General features: G+C 39.6%; 1 protein-coding gene across 4 annotated transcripts in view; it reads right to left on the bottom strand.

The window, feature by feature from the left end:
- Positions 1-5436: 5436 nt before the first annotated feature.
- Positions 5437-15661, bottom strand: part of REEP1 (receptor accessory protein 1) — a 305129-nt gene continuing 294904 nt past the window's right edge. For all 4 annotated transcript variants that reach the window (XM_078678665.1, XM_078678667.1, XM_078678666.1 and 1 more), the window contains one exon: positions 5437-15072. Coding sequence is in view for 2 of the 4 variants with exons in the window: in XM_078678666.1 (XP_078534792.1) it covers positions 15001-15072 (72 nt within the window). In the remaining 2 variants the exon portion in view is untranslated. The remainder of the gene's footprint in view (positions 15073-15661) is intronic.

The raw sequence follows: 15661 nt of genomic DNA on the forward strand, positions 1-15661 counted from the left end.
CGGCGTCGGAGACCGAGAGACCTCGACTTCAGAAGTTACAACCTTCACTGCTGAAGCCGGATTCGAAGGCAAAGGACCGACGTCATCTCTGTGACGCCGAGGAGAAGATGACTTCTGCGTCGATTCTTTATCAGAGTGGCGCCTCGAAGAATGCTTCTTCTTCCTGTGCGACTCCAGGATCGGAATATGAAAATACTGAGATCCAGGATGCCCCGAAGCCGACTTCGAACCCGACCTGGATTTGGATCGAGACCTCAACCTCGATCTTGATTTTCTTTTACTCGCCTTCTTTTCTTTTTTCTTCATCTTTGCCATAAACAATTTCGCCTCCCTTTCTTTCAATGCCTTCGGCTTCATCTTCCTACAGCACGCACATTCTTCGACGTCGTGATCGGAAGACAAGCACCAAACACAGTCCTGATGCGGGTCAGTAATAGACATTTGCTTCCCGCATTCTCTACAGGGCTTGAAACCGGACTTTCTTCCCGACATTTTAGAAAGGAAACAAGAAGAACAGACGAGAATACTAGGAATTACAAAGTAACTACGGAGAGCCCCAAAAAAACGTTGGTGTCGACGGCGCGTAAAAAAGGGAACTGACGTCGTCACGCCGACGGGGCCCTATTATGGATCCAGTGACGTCAGCGGGGTAACAAGCGGAGTCGTACCCTCTGTGACGTCGTCCATGACCTCGCCGGCGTGGAGAGCTACAAAAGTTTCCGATTGGCTGCTGCGCAGGGGATATTCACAAGGTGAGGAATCCACTGGCAGATGTATCTATCAGAAACTGATTTTAGAGGCATTATTTCCAACCCCCGCTATTTGCATATAAAAGATCGAACCATTTGAAGGAGATACTCACTAAGCCAGTGAAATCTGCTGCTGTGGAATACAAAGGGATGTTAAAATGTCACAATTGTTCACACTGCAACAATGTGTTAATTGGTACCATCATCTTCCATCCGTGGTCTGGGAAACAAATTCCGCTCAATTTTTCAGCAGATTGTAACACACAGAATGTCATTTACGCCATTAAGTGCCCATGTGGGCTATTTTATGTGGGCAAGACTGAGAGGAAACTCCGCACACAGATCACTGAGCACAAGAGTCGTATCAGAATGAAGACTACTAGTTCACCGTTAGCCACCCACTGGAATGAGCACAAACACTCAATGACTCAGATACGTTTTACTATTCTAGAGGTTGTGATATCTCATCCAGACAGAGATACGTCTAAGTTACTGATCCAACATGAAACACACTGCATACGATCCCTTGGCACTCTCACCTCAAAAGGTCTTAATGACAAAATTGAATTCTCGTGTTTTCTGCAGTCTCATTAGAAGACATACTCTCTTGTGGTTCTCATGTTCCAATTCAGTGAGCAAGTTTTTTTCTCATTACATTTTGCCTGAATAGGATCGTTCATTCGCATACTGGGCATTATCTTATTGTTGCTTTATCAATAGTATTGCGCAACTTATCCACATGGTTTTGCAAATCAATGTCTTTGTTCTCACTTGTGTATTGTAAGCCTTGTTAGCGAATCAGGTTAATGTATTCCTCTTTCACCCAGTGCCTACAGTCATTTCACATCATTATGTTAATTGTTATCAATTGGATCCTTTGCTGTTCTTAATCTGTTTGCATACGTGTAGTCAAATCATGACCATTGTACACTGAGTAGCATTGTTAAACATCGATGTGAGCACATTACGTACTGATGCAATTTGATATGCTCTTATATCTTGTATGCAGATTAGTTTTGGACTTCTGGTGTCATCTGCACACGTGTTTTTTGTGTTTATTAGATTTCCACTGTCACATCCTCTTCTTTTTCTTCATTTCGTCTGTTGTTAACACAGTAGTCTTTCTTCCTATTTCTTATGGAGGTTGTCCTTCAAGTACGCTTCACGTTTTCCATGCACTCACGCGTCCTCCGTGTTTCCTACACACCGCGTCAGAAAGTAATCGATTCGTGAGCACGCTGATTGCACGTCACCATTTGGGTGAATTGGGACGATCAGGATTACGTAGTGGAATCACTTTTACTGGTTTTCTATACATTTGTTCTGACTATTCATTGTCTCTTAAACCGATCCTCATGTCATAGTTACCATGAGTCCTTTTCTCTCATTTCAAGACTGAATTTTGCGTCCAGCTGGTTATGTAGCACAGAGGTACTGTTGATCTTAGGTCAGAGGCTCACTGGATTTTTGGATGCACTATCCGCACAGCATGTTTAATATTCCTATACGACATTGATTTACTTTTCAAGTATTAGCATTGCCACGTCTCTCACAAGTTCTCGAGTAGCATTTGGCACAATTCGTGTGACATGGCTCTTTGCACTAATACAATACTGGTTTGTTTCTCACCAATCAGCAGCACCAGGCTCATCACTTTCTTTCGAGCAACTCCCCCATTACTTTTCCTCCTGCATTTGCCTCAGTCTCGAATACTTTTAGTTATTGTTTCATCTTTCATATCCATTTATCGCAAGCATATGGTTTATTGCATCTATGTTTTTTTAGCCTCATAATGCATGTCCTGTATACACTGAGACTGTTTAAAAGACTTTTTGTGAAAGATTTTGTATATACTCACTGTTGTTGGTGAATTAATTGGAGATGTTTTAGATCATAGATACCCCTGACAAAGGGCCACTGTGAATGCTCGAAATGCATTGGGACAAGCCACACAGCCAGTTCCTACCTAACATGTTTAATTTGACTACTCTTCAAGTAGAATGCTTCTTTTTAAGACTCTTGATGTTGGAAATTAAATCAACTTGACAAAGACACAGTCTACGAGCATCTTTGTTGTTTGAGGGACAATTTGTTCAAAAATGTGTTTACGCATGCACATCTTACTTTAAATTATTGAACAGTGCTGTCCATCCTGTGTTAATGTTGCTTCTACCCTTTTAGGGGACCACCGTAGTGCATTCTGTGTCTAGAACGTGTGTTCAAGTTATTGTTTTCAACTTTCTAAAAGTGGTATTTTCAGAAATGTGACTTAAAAATTGGCTTTGCATTTAAAGAGGACTTTAAATTACAATTTCTAAAACACCAAACATTACATTTTTACCTGCTCCCAAACAAACCTTATCACTTATTAAATGTAATAAGGTAGCCCTGTGTTATCCTATGGGAGGGGTAGGCCTCACAGTAGTGAAAAACTATTTTGTGAGTTTTTCACTATCAGGGCCAACTTTTTAAATACAATGTACACTGCCCTACGAGTTGTTTAGGGCCTATCCTAGAGGTGACTTAAGTGTATTTATAAAGGAGGTTTGACCTCTGCAAAAGGTTTATTTTGCCCAGTCGAACTGGCAGTTTAAACTGCACACAGGCTGCACTGGCAGGCCTAAGTCATGTTTTAAGGAGCTACTTACATTAGGGGCACAATAAGTGCTTAAGGGCCACTAGTAACATTTAATTTACCAGCATTAGGTATATGGTATACAACTTTACTAGGGACTTACATGTAAATTAAATATGCCAATTAGGTGTGAGCCAGTCTCAGGAGGGAGCACAAGCACTTAAACAATGGTTAGTGGTTGTAATGTGCACAGAGTCCTACGGTCAACAGAAAACAAATTCAGCAAACCCTAAGGCTGATAGGTCCAACAATACCTGGGTGTAGGGTACAGGAATTTGTAAATCTAGAGCAGCCATATAGCAAATTGCACAGATAATTGCAAGACAACTTATTGCATCACATGAGGCATTTTTATACAAAGTAAAACAAAGAAATTCACTTCAGGTGAGCTGGATTTTAAAAGTGGGAATAGGAACCACTGTTTTGGATTGTGAATTCTTCCTTGTTTCCTTAACGGGACAATCGTCTTATATTGGAGCCACCACCTTAAACTAGGAAACATTCCTGGTTTCGTTTCTCTCTCTGCCACATGAGAGCTGCTATCTTAGATTGGGGACTAATATGTCAGTTTTGGATCAAGGACACAAGGCTTCTTTCCAGTGAGTTTCATCCCTTCCTGCAGAAGCTTCTAACTTAGCTCATGTGTCTACCTTCCCTAGAGACCCAGAAGTGCCAGCCACCATGACAAGCAAATGTATCATACCAGTACATAGGGCAGGTGTATCCTTGTCTAGACGCTCCGGTATGATAGGAGGGACTGGGGTGACAGGAAGCATGTGTAAATTTCACCTACCTCACAGAAGGGTGAAAACATCCTGAAAGGGATATGCCATTTTGTGGAGGCAGAGAGTGTTTACTTCCCCAACACCATTAGCACTGCATGTGGTCTCTGAAGCCCACTTACAGGTGATATATTATGTTATAGATTATTTTCTCTAGTGTAGCTAATCACAGGGTAGGTATCCAGGCACTGGAGCAGCGGTACAGGCGTAAGGCCGAGGGCAATGGGAGTCAGCCTCAAGGAATTAGTCTTCTTGCAGAATTCAAAAAGTGAGGGGGAGGCCTTGTTGTGGAGACAGAGGTTGTTCCAGGTGTTGAGTGCAATGTGGGAGAATGCTAGACCTCCTGTTCTGCTTTTGCAGATGTGGGAGGTGCGAGTGAGGCTGAGCACAGATGTCTGGTGAGTTGGGGGAATTGAAGGCACTATGTTGGGCCAGTGTTGTGTAGTGCCTTGTATACGTGTGTGAAGAGTTTGAATTAGCAGCGTTTTTGTATGGGGAGCCAGTGGCGCTTTCTGATGTGGTGCGCTGTGGAAGATCGAGGATGAGTCTCATTGCGATCATCTGGATGGTCTGAAGTCAGTGGAGGAGAACACTTTAGGAGAAAATAAAGACCCTAGCTATAGCAAATGGTTTACAAATTACTTTCAAGATAGACACTAATAAAGGTTAAGTGGCTCCATAGTTCTGATTTTCATCATGGACTCTTGCCTCTGTTGTCTACATTCTCATTTCTTTCTGTTGGTTTTATGACAGGTACTTCACAGATGATCATGTTGATTGGAGTTTCCCAAAGAAGAGAACATCTGTCTTTGCAGGCGTTTCCTGGGAAGGAACAGATCAGGGGTTTACTAGCAGCTGCCCGTCAGCCCTGGCCAACTTTTTGTAAACGATGATAGGTTCAAAGTCATTACATCCCTATGGGCACTTCTTGAGCAAACTTTCAATATTTGCAATTTCTTTTGCTTTGTAATCATTGTAGTCTATATTTGCAAAAAGTACAACCCAGGCCTCTATATCAGAGGCCAATTCCATTCCTATCTTAAAGACTGGTAGAAAACCTTGCCCACGTTGCAAGATACCCCATCCGCTTCTTTGTGTCTGAAACTTGAAAGGTATGCCTCGCAAGCGCCACCTCTTCATCGGTACATGAACATGACTTGTTTATACTGACCTATATTATATTTAACTCAATGAGGCAAGCAGTTGCTTTAAAAAGACAGTCTTTTATAACCAATAGGCTTACAAAACAAACAGAATTAGAATACTGTAATAAATGACTCTGGACTCATTTTATTTAGAAGTTGTATTCTTATACTTGGCAATATGTACAGCTGTTGTGGAAAAGAAAACATGCAGCACTTAGTGAATATGTCTTCAATATACAATTAGCATGTATTCACAAAACCAAAATTTACAATAACATCTGAAATGCAATAATAAGTACTCTGGCCTGCCAGATACATTAAACAGACAAAAATATGATTTTTCTTAAATAAGACATTGTGTGAGATGAAGATTTTAAATGATACAACAGCAAAACGTCAATTTTTAAAGTACTGTGTTCAATGATAATGTGTATTCTGTGGATCCTTAAACATCATCTGTGAACTATATAGCATAAATAAATGCACTTTTACAATCAATGGTGCACAATACTGGCAGAGGGGCAAACAGAGAACTTCGTACGTTCTGGCATCTGATGAAATGGGGGAGGTGTAATCCCATTTGTCTTTAAAAGGGCATTTATGCCTCCTGATTTGGCTGCTCAGAAACTCTGTTTCATGGGATCAGTGTCGTCAAGCGGTTTTCAATATTTGATGAGCTGACAAAAATGAGTCATAGGTTGTGTCTTAGTACAAAGTATAAAAACAACAGGATACTTTTATTAAGAAATCCAGATATAGATCATGGGTAAAGGCAGATCTTCTCTAACAAAATGCACAGGTCCTTGAATCAAGACACCATGATGTGCAACATAGAGGCATATTTTAAGGAAGGGATGGTGGATGTTGAGAATTTTCTGTCTCATACTACAAGTAATTTGATCAAAAAAAGAAACAAAAACTCACAAAACTATTTAAAATGAACAGGAACAACTATTTGCAGGGCACTATCCAATATATTTAACCAACTTAACTGTCATAATAAATAGTTGACATGTGTATTGACTTTTTGAGCTGACATGTTTTAGAACTAGTGTGCAACTTCAAACCTACTCTGTGCAGATGCATTTGAAAGAAGATGCAAAGCTAAGACTTTCCCTCAATGGTGGATCACATAGCTATCACCATTTTGCATTTTGAAGATCAAGAGGGAGCTAGGTGACATTTTAGGAGCTCTGGGTTATTCATTGCCAACCACCATAACTACCCTTTTTTCACACACTTCCTCCTCCAGAAAGGTACTCCGTAACTGGGATTGCCATATTTACTCACTTTCACTTTTATTAAACATTTTGTTGAGTCGATTATGTGCCTTGTTTTACCAACTACACACTAAGAACAGTTCTAACTCTTGGCTTAGGGAGAGGATGGATACACAACTAGCAACAAAAAATCTGAATGATCAATTCTACCCTTCTGGGGTGGAAGGGTATTGCAAACTTACGCCATGAGAAAAATTGATCAAATGAGCATCATCATATGAACAACTGAGGTTCATCAATGGCAGCTACAAAACAAAATGACTGTAACCAAAATTTAGGGAAAACAAAAGTAGGAAGTAGATAGAATATTAACTATTTATAAAACACATGATCAGTATCAAGACTTTGTCTGTACCTAATCGTTTAGTGTAATAAAAGGATCGAAATGGAGGTGATATTTGTGGGCATGCCTTGAAAAATCTTTAACAGAAAGAGCACGTATCTGTGATGCATTTGCGATCAAAAGGTTTTTTATATTGATTTGTACAACACTGATGCAAGTTCTTCTCACAAAGACAAGCCTGGTTTGTATGTTGCACTTGGAATAACAGTGGCAATTGGATTCTCTTTCAGCTCCTTTACTGCCCGTTTTAATTTCAAAGTCAGGACAGATTCACACTCCTTGGCCAAATGTCAGTAGATCTTTTGTGGACTGCCTTGTCTTGAAGTAGAATTTGAATAGTTCAAAATTTTTCTACAAAGATTTTTGACTTTGCCCATCAAGTGTTTATGATATATTTCAGCTTATACATTGATTAATTATCAGGAATGCTACTTTTTCTATTCTCAGTAAAGGGAGGGTAAATAACTTTTTTCAAAATACCAGGAAAATCCTGAACTAAGAAGTCCCCTTTTAAATATTAAATTTTCCTGCTGGATGTTGTAGACAAAAATAACTGCATTTGATGGTTCCCAAAAGAAGTTCAATCTGTAAGAATAATGTTTAAATTTTTGCAACAGGGCTTCTGTTTTTGGATTCTTCATATTTACTAACGGTGCATATTTATTTTAATATAGTTTCTGCTAGCATGACAGTTTAGTACCACTATATTTTCTTTCTGCTACAGAATATAATGTTATCCATATCCTCTGGATGTCTGTTGAGGGTTAGTCTTTAAAGTTTCTCTGAAGACAAATATATAATTTTTTATATAATTGTGATAAAATGCTATTATTCCTGACAGTGTTCTCTTTAACCAAATCTTTTGTTTTTCTTCGTTCATAGGAAACGTTAACAGTATTTCTATGCTACTAGCACTATTTAAAAGAATTCTGGAAAAAGACTGTAAAAGCACGGAGACCTTTTGCTACCCTTTCCTGCATAAAGCTATCCAACTCTAAAATATAATGCTGTAGATGCTAGCATCACCAAAGTAAAAAAAAAGATAGGGATTCTATGCAAGAATATACAATATATGTTCAATCAATCAGGCGTTTGTATAGCACGGCTACTCACCCGTGAGGGTCTCAAGGCGCTGGGGGGGCAGGGGGTGGTGGGCTGCTGATGCGTCTAGGCTTGGAGGTTTAGTCAAAAAGCCAGGTCTTGAGACCCTTCTTGAGTTGGGTCAGCGACGGGGATTGCCTGAGGTGGAGGGGCAGGGTGTTCCAGGTCTTGGCGGCATGGTAAGAGAAGGATCTTCCTCCAGTTCTGGTCTTGTGGATCTATGGGACTGCGGCCAGGGCAAGTTGCGTGGAATAAGAGGCGGTGGTTCAGATATGCTAGTTCTACATTTTGTAGAGCGTTGTACGCATGTGTGAGGAGCTTAAAAGTGATTCTCTTGTTGACTGGGAGCCAGTGGAGTTGTCGAAGGTGTTCGGTGATGTGACTGCGGCTGGAGGATGTTGAGGACCAGTCTGGCTGCAGCATTTTGAACGTTCTGTAATTTCCTGAGCAGTTTCTGGGTGATGCCGGCATAGAGTGCGTTGCCGTAGCCGAGTCTGCTGGTGATAAGTACATGGGTGACTGTCTTTCTGGATTCTGTGGGAATCCATCTGAATGTCTTTTGAAGCAGGCGGACCGTGTGGAAGCAGGGTGAGGATACTGCGTTGATCTGGCGGTTCATTGTGAGTGATGCGTCCAGTATGTTAGCACTAATGTAGCACAAATTTAGGTAGGGAGCAACCGAGGAGGTGGGAGACAAACCAAGATGATGTCCATCATATTTAGAGACGGGTGGACGATATTTTCTGAAATTAAGACTAGGCTGGCATTGGGAGTTAGTAGTTTTTTATCAATGGAATTTCCTTGCAAATAAATCTATTCCACACTTTTCTGAAGTACGTGACTAATTGTCATACTTGTTGTGTGAATGAAAGTTGTTCTACATTCTGGATGATTGAAAAGGCTTGACTTCTAGTTTGGTAGTGACATAGGCTCTTCTGCTGTTTTGGTACCTGTACATGTTCAACTTTTGTACTAAGGAGCATTAATTGTCAGTGTGTTGTCAATGAAGCAATAATTCTTGAAGTAGATGCAATCTTGGATGTTTACTGAGTCCACTCTATTCAGCTCGTCATCAATTGTCAGGATCATTTTGTGATCTATTTCACCCCAGGACGGTTTTCTGAACTTCCCCACCCACAGACACGTTATAATATTACTGGATTACGGGGAATATGAACACACTCAATGACATTACAATGACAGAAGTTAGACTTCTTTATAAAAGTTAAAGGTTTTAGGATTTCATCTGATTCATGTTTTTAAATGAACTTGTGCTGTGCCTTTTGCCTCAATGGTCATCTCAATCCTTCGCTTCAGGTCACTGTATGTATATTTCTCAGGTATGCAGTCATCCACATCCATCTCCAGTTGTGTTTCTTTTGAACTTTTATGTGATTTGTGGTGTGCATGATCTCTAATCTCAGAAAACTACGAGTGTATATGTATGCTACGATAAAAGAAATTATTAGGAGTTGAAGATCTGCAATTAGATGGTGCAATGCTACGAGATTTTACACAGGAATTTTGTCAATAAAGGCTTTTACGCCATTCCTCTTGTCAATTTGTATACTTTTTACAAGGAAAATATATATTCAAGCCAGAAAAAATCTCAACTGCCTTCATTTCAATATGAGCAGCTGTCATTACTTTGGGTGTGAAATAAGTAACTGTTCCTGTCGCTCAAGGAATTTAAGAGTGCCCACTGCCTCATGCTTTTCCTAAATTGGACTGACTTCATGGTCTCATGCTTTGAGGTTCCAGGTTCGAACAAACCACTAAACAAATCATAAGACTATTAATGAGAAATAGTACACAGTCCTTCAGAGAAAAGATAGTTTTGCAGCTCTTTGTTTAATTAATGCCATGCAAAGATTGAACACCATATTCTAGTTTCTTTCCCTTCTCTACGGTTACTCACAGCAGATTCTGGCTCTATGTTAATATGCCAAAGTGTTCTCAGCCTACCTGAAGATAGTTTTCTTGGGGAGCAAAGAGAGTCTTATCGCTAAGGCAAGCTTTATTTATTTTTTCCGAATGTTTGGCTGGTTCACAATCATTATCAAGTCAACTGTTTGGGAAAGCATAATCTGCCCTCATGGGCTAAATTATTGCATTATTTCATTAGATAAGGTTAGAAGGAAGCAAGTGTTGGCTTCGCTGAGGGGGCGCTGGTCCCCGGCTATGGATATTCAGGTAAGCAACACAAACTGGTGTGATTATCACTAAAGAAAATAGACGAAGAAAGAGGACTTCACAAATAAGCTTTATGATTTTGGAAGAAACACAGATCTGCATTTCTTTACATCAAAGACAATTGGCCTGCATTATCCATCTACACTAATAATAGAAAACAAGAGCCTTCACTTGGACCTGTTTCAATCACAGATGAAGGACAGAGGTGGACAAAATATAGATCAAGATCATCCTAATGAACTTTTGTTTGTAAACATTTTAAGCATCCTCCTCTATCCAACCATTCCTATTTATGTTTGAAGCCTTCTCTGATAAATCTCTGATAAATCTTGTATGGACTTACGAGAGACACATTTTAAAGTTGAGCGCTGGCTGGCAGTCATTTTCCCACAAGAATCAGTGATGCACCTTGCATACTTATTGTGTATGCTGGGCAATGCCACTCTTGCACATCAATTAATCTGTAACTCTGCAAACTGTTTCACCTTATGCCCTCTCATCTGTTTGGACAACAGGCTAAACTCTAAATATGAAAGTGGTATTGAACTTTACTCTAGATATGCAAAAGTGGTCTCCATTCAGATGCTTCTTCAAATCTGATAGGTGGATTCTGGTAAAAGACCAAAGACTAAGATGAGCAGAGAAGACAACTGGATCACTGTGCTACTGCTACCTCGTTCTCAAAATGCAACGGTAGAAATTTAATGATCGTACCTTACAGGAATAATAATATGAAGGAGATGAATAAATTGCCTATTATTTCTATGATTACTATAAGAGGGCACATGTTATCCAAACATGTCCCTCTTTTACCTGATATTCTTAAGGTGATGACAGTGTGGCACTTTCTACTGTACGTCAAAAGAGAGAAGGATGATGTGACTTATTCCTCATGGTGTCCCATGAGGCACGGTTGGCAGCTTTAACATGAAATTGTTCAACGGTCTTTAATGATTTACTGAAGTCCTCCTACCTTTACGGTAGATAGAAAAGGTTGTAACAGTATCTCATATGAACAGTAGTCTGAGACTGAAGATTACTGGAACTTCCATACAGAAATCAAATATTCAGGAGTTAAACACAGATTTCATTACAGAAATGTACAGGATACATTTGTTTTATGTGCTATGGAATATTTCCTAGGTGACCACTGGTGACGAGAAATTAAGTTTATCCCGAACCTATATGTACCTGGCTTTCTTTAATAACAAAATAAGGTTCCAAGTAAACAAGAGAAGCAAACTATATACATGGTGCTGATCTAAGAAATATTAACACGTTACTAAATATCCCAAAATTACAGGCATAATGTAAACCACCACCATTTAGTAAACAGCCTGCATCTAAGATAAAATTCAGTCAAACTAGTTGATCATAATCATTTGTGCACAGAGCAGTATACCACTACGTGTAAATGTTTAGGCATCGATACTTCATTTTGACATACGTACAAACATACAATTACAGTTACTGCAGTAAATAAACACGCTTTTGCCAAAGTCAATCGCAGAGTTCAGCGACAGAGTGCATAACTTCACTAACTGAGAGGTAAGGCATCTCAGCATTTGAGAAGAAGAAATATCAGTATTTTTACAGTACAACAGTACTTAGTATAGTTGTTGCCTTGTAGGATCTTTGAGAATTTAATTTCTCCAGCAGAGTTTGGCATAATTGAGTACAAACATGTCCTCTCATTTCTTATATTAACCAGCCTCCCTCAGTCTCTTCTGTTTAGAGAGTTCAATGTCCAGTAAGGTCTTGCATCTACATACACACATTTATAAATGTTTATTTCTGTTTTTTGCACAAAAAATGATGTAAATCTGACATAATAGCAATTCACACACATTCTGCGACCAACAAAACTTTTTCCATGCGAGGTTGATTCAGAATTTGAGCTCTGTGAAAATTGTGGAGTTGGCATTCTAAAGCTAAAAAAACCCTGTAAAAATAACACGTAAAGAGACCTACAAAATTAGGTTTTGTAGGGAAAAAACACCAAAAATAATTTATTTGAGGAATAATTACCTCTGAAAAAAGCTTATACGGCTCAACTATCCAGAAAAAACCTTTTATTCCCAAAGTAATTTTTGACGTAGGCAATTCTGCAAAGCGGGAACACTTCACAATGAGTTTGTCACATTTGCGCAACTTCCTAGACACATCCCTAAAAAGAAAACTACTATAGGATGGCACGAATACCTGCTAGTTCAGTGGTTTCTCAAACAGATCTGCATACATTTTTGGGATTACCAGTATCAGATTGTTTGCTTGCGATACTCACAAACATTATAGGTTCCAATATTGCACAAGTCCTCCATTTTCATTAGTAAACAGCCCATCTATTTACTACAACAACTGAGCAATGAAAAGATGTACAAATAATTAGGAAAGCTTCACTCAAACCAACAAAGTGCAACCAGCAGCATATACTAAGCTCACAGTCTTTTTACGTTACTGGCCCATTTCCTAGGCTGTTAGAACAGGCCTATGCTTAGGTTTTTACTTCTCCCCGCGGACATTAGTTAGACCTATCCTAAAATCACTTAGGTTTCCACTGCAAGAAAGAATGTTTATCCTTTCCAGTTATGTGAATGCCACTGATGCCCTTGTTTTGGTCACTTGTCCTATCAGTTGGCCGTAGCAGTTGTCCAACAATTCAATCTCGATGTTGGGCTAGTATGTTGAGACATTGGCTGCTTTGGGAGATTCATAGACACAATAAAAAAGTAAAATGCGTAAGGCTTACTCATGAAGCTTCAGTGCATGAGACGATAAAGAACCGGGCATGTTTTGTAAATTCTGGATTTTACCCATAGACAAAAATATTTATTAAGGTTGAGTGCAGCATTTAGCCTATCGCATGGAAGATATCAGATAGGTTATCAGATGTGTTTGAATGTGTGGTTGGTCAGACATTGTATGCAAGATGAGACACACCTTGTTCCACAACAAGGGTGAGAAAACAGAGAATGACAACCTATTTATGCAGATGAAGAACATGTGGAACAAGTAAGATGGATAAAGGGGATCGCTCATGTTGGAACATGCAGCAAAAACCTCCCCTTGAGATATTAAGGACAGGGGCTATAAATGGCTTGATGTGCCACATACAGTACATATAGTAGATATGCTTCAAGATTATGGCAGCTCTTCAAAAATGAGCCGGCCTATCAAAATGTTCGATGGACGCCTCCAGCAGGAGTCCATAACAGTGATCAGATGTCTCCAGCCCTGTGCTCATTCAACTGGATATAGTCCATGACACTGCTTCCTGTGTGGAAGTCTAGTGCCTTAGTACACACACTCCCAAAAAAGCTTACCTTCCACCTAGGTTGTGTCCCCTTTGAATGGTTGTTTAATAAGGTCGAGAGAATGGAACCTAAGGCCTGCTGAACAAAATCTCCCATCCCTTGAATGAGCACGTCTTCATCTGCAGCGACATGTGGCACAGTACTCACTCTTTGTTGATGGCAAGTAAATTCTTGATATAATCAAAATAGTCATGCTCTGAGTAACACACTCTATGGACACCAGTGGAATGACCTCTCTATATTTCCTACTCGATTTAACGTCTGCATCAATGTCTCTCGATAAATGGGCCAATGGAGTGAAAACAACCAAGTTCAGATAAACCATAGGGCAGGTGTCAGTACTATCAAATAATCATTTTTTCCTGCTAACTTGCATGCAACAATGTGGTAACATCTACTGGACTGACTGTACATAATAGCTTCTATTGACACTCACAGCCTATGCACCAAATGAGTGCCACCGGTTTCAAGTGAAAGCAGTGGATTTGCTACTCTGCAGAAACTGGACGAGTTCAGACGCTGAATTAGATCATAGCATTATGATTACTTGGTTTCTGACTTGCATGCTTGGCAGTCACTAGGGTCATTCTCTTCAAATACATCAATCAGTTGTATTCCAATCACTTCCTCCATTTCTTCTGCCTCATTCATAATTACATGCACAGGAATATGCCAAATAAATGTCTGACGCTTGGTGTGTGAGTTTCACACCAGTTGGCACATGACTGTCAGGCACTTAGATTATGTTTTACACTGAAGCTGACACTACACAGGGATATTGCATTACATATGCTGACCACCAATATATTTTTTATTTCTTTTTTTATCCCCCTTGGATTTCTGCTCCGTTGGTTGTTTTTCCCCATTGGATTCCTGTTCCCTCTAGACATGTCGATCATGAACATTTCCTCCCGCATATGACGTCTTAACTTGGACCAGTAATGTGTTAGTACATAATAAAATTTGCTGCTACCAGACATTTTCCTCAAGCAACTTGCGTAGTCAATATACCTTAAGGTTTCCATTTTTATTCTGTTTTATGTTTTCTATTTATATTCACAGTTTAACTCCAACGAGAGTAGCAACTCTCAGTAGAATATCACCCTAGCAATGTACATTGGCAAAATATCCAAACTGTAATGAAGTAAATCATAAAAAGACACAAGACTTTGAAAAAAACCAAGGATCTGACTCTCGGCTTGATTTTCTTCTGTGTACAGCAGTTGATGAACATACAGGGATTGTTATATTTACATAAATAAACATGTGTATATCCTTCTTTCAGTAATTTGGAGACTTGTGTAGGAGAACAAAAAGTAGAAGGGAGTGCATATTTGCCTTTCTGCACACCCAGCGTATATCCACTTTATTGTTCTGTGACATGGAAGTAGTGAGGAGGTCTGTTTAAGGCAGTGAGGAGACATTCCATGGCTCTTGCTGCTGATTGGCTCATCACGCTCACATTGGTTCACTTTTGCAGGTGGCGGTACCTTGTGTCCTGAAGCGAGGTCTGAGAGTCCTTGGTGGGGCCTGGTGGGAAACAAAGTAAGAGGATCAATGAGAACACTGCTGTTTGCAACTGAACGGCACGGGGACAACAAATTCTTGAGTCCAAGTGAAAACTCAGCTCGATCTACTTGCTCAAATCTAACACAATTTGTTTTTCTTGATCTATAGGTTTTTCAACTTTTGTAATCTGTTGGGTATTCACTAAAGAAAGCTCGCTGCATGAGGGATGAATACAACTCTTAAGAATGGGTTTTATGCAGAATTGAGAAGGCAGCCATACAATCCCTGTATACATTGATTGGCAACCAAAATATCATCCAGAATCAATGAAAATACCTCTGTTTTGCGGTTTCTCTATCTCTTATAGATGGATCATTCAGCATATTCAGTGCACATAATATAGTCTGGTATTTATGCTTCCGCACAATAAACACAAAATGACAAGACTTAAGGATCCTGAGCTTATTCCAAAGCCGCTCCTTGATAAGATGGGACCATATTGAGTGGCTATCACAGCTCTAGAGAACGCGGAATAATCTTAAATTGTAGAGGCTAGTTACCCTAAACATGATGCTGTGTTCTGTTAAAGGAATGCACAGGTATATTACCT

The sequence above is a fragment of the Lissotriton helveticus genome, chromosome 2_2 (genome assembly GCF_964261635.1).
Source record: "Lissotriton helveticus chromosome 2_2, aLisHel1.1, whole genome shotgun sequence".
In the NCBI taxonomy this organism is placed as follows: Eukaryota; Metazoa; Chordata; class Amphibia; order Caudata; family Salamandridae; genus Lissotriton; species Lissotriton helveticus.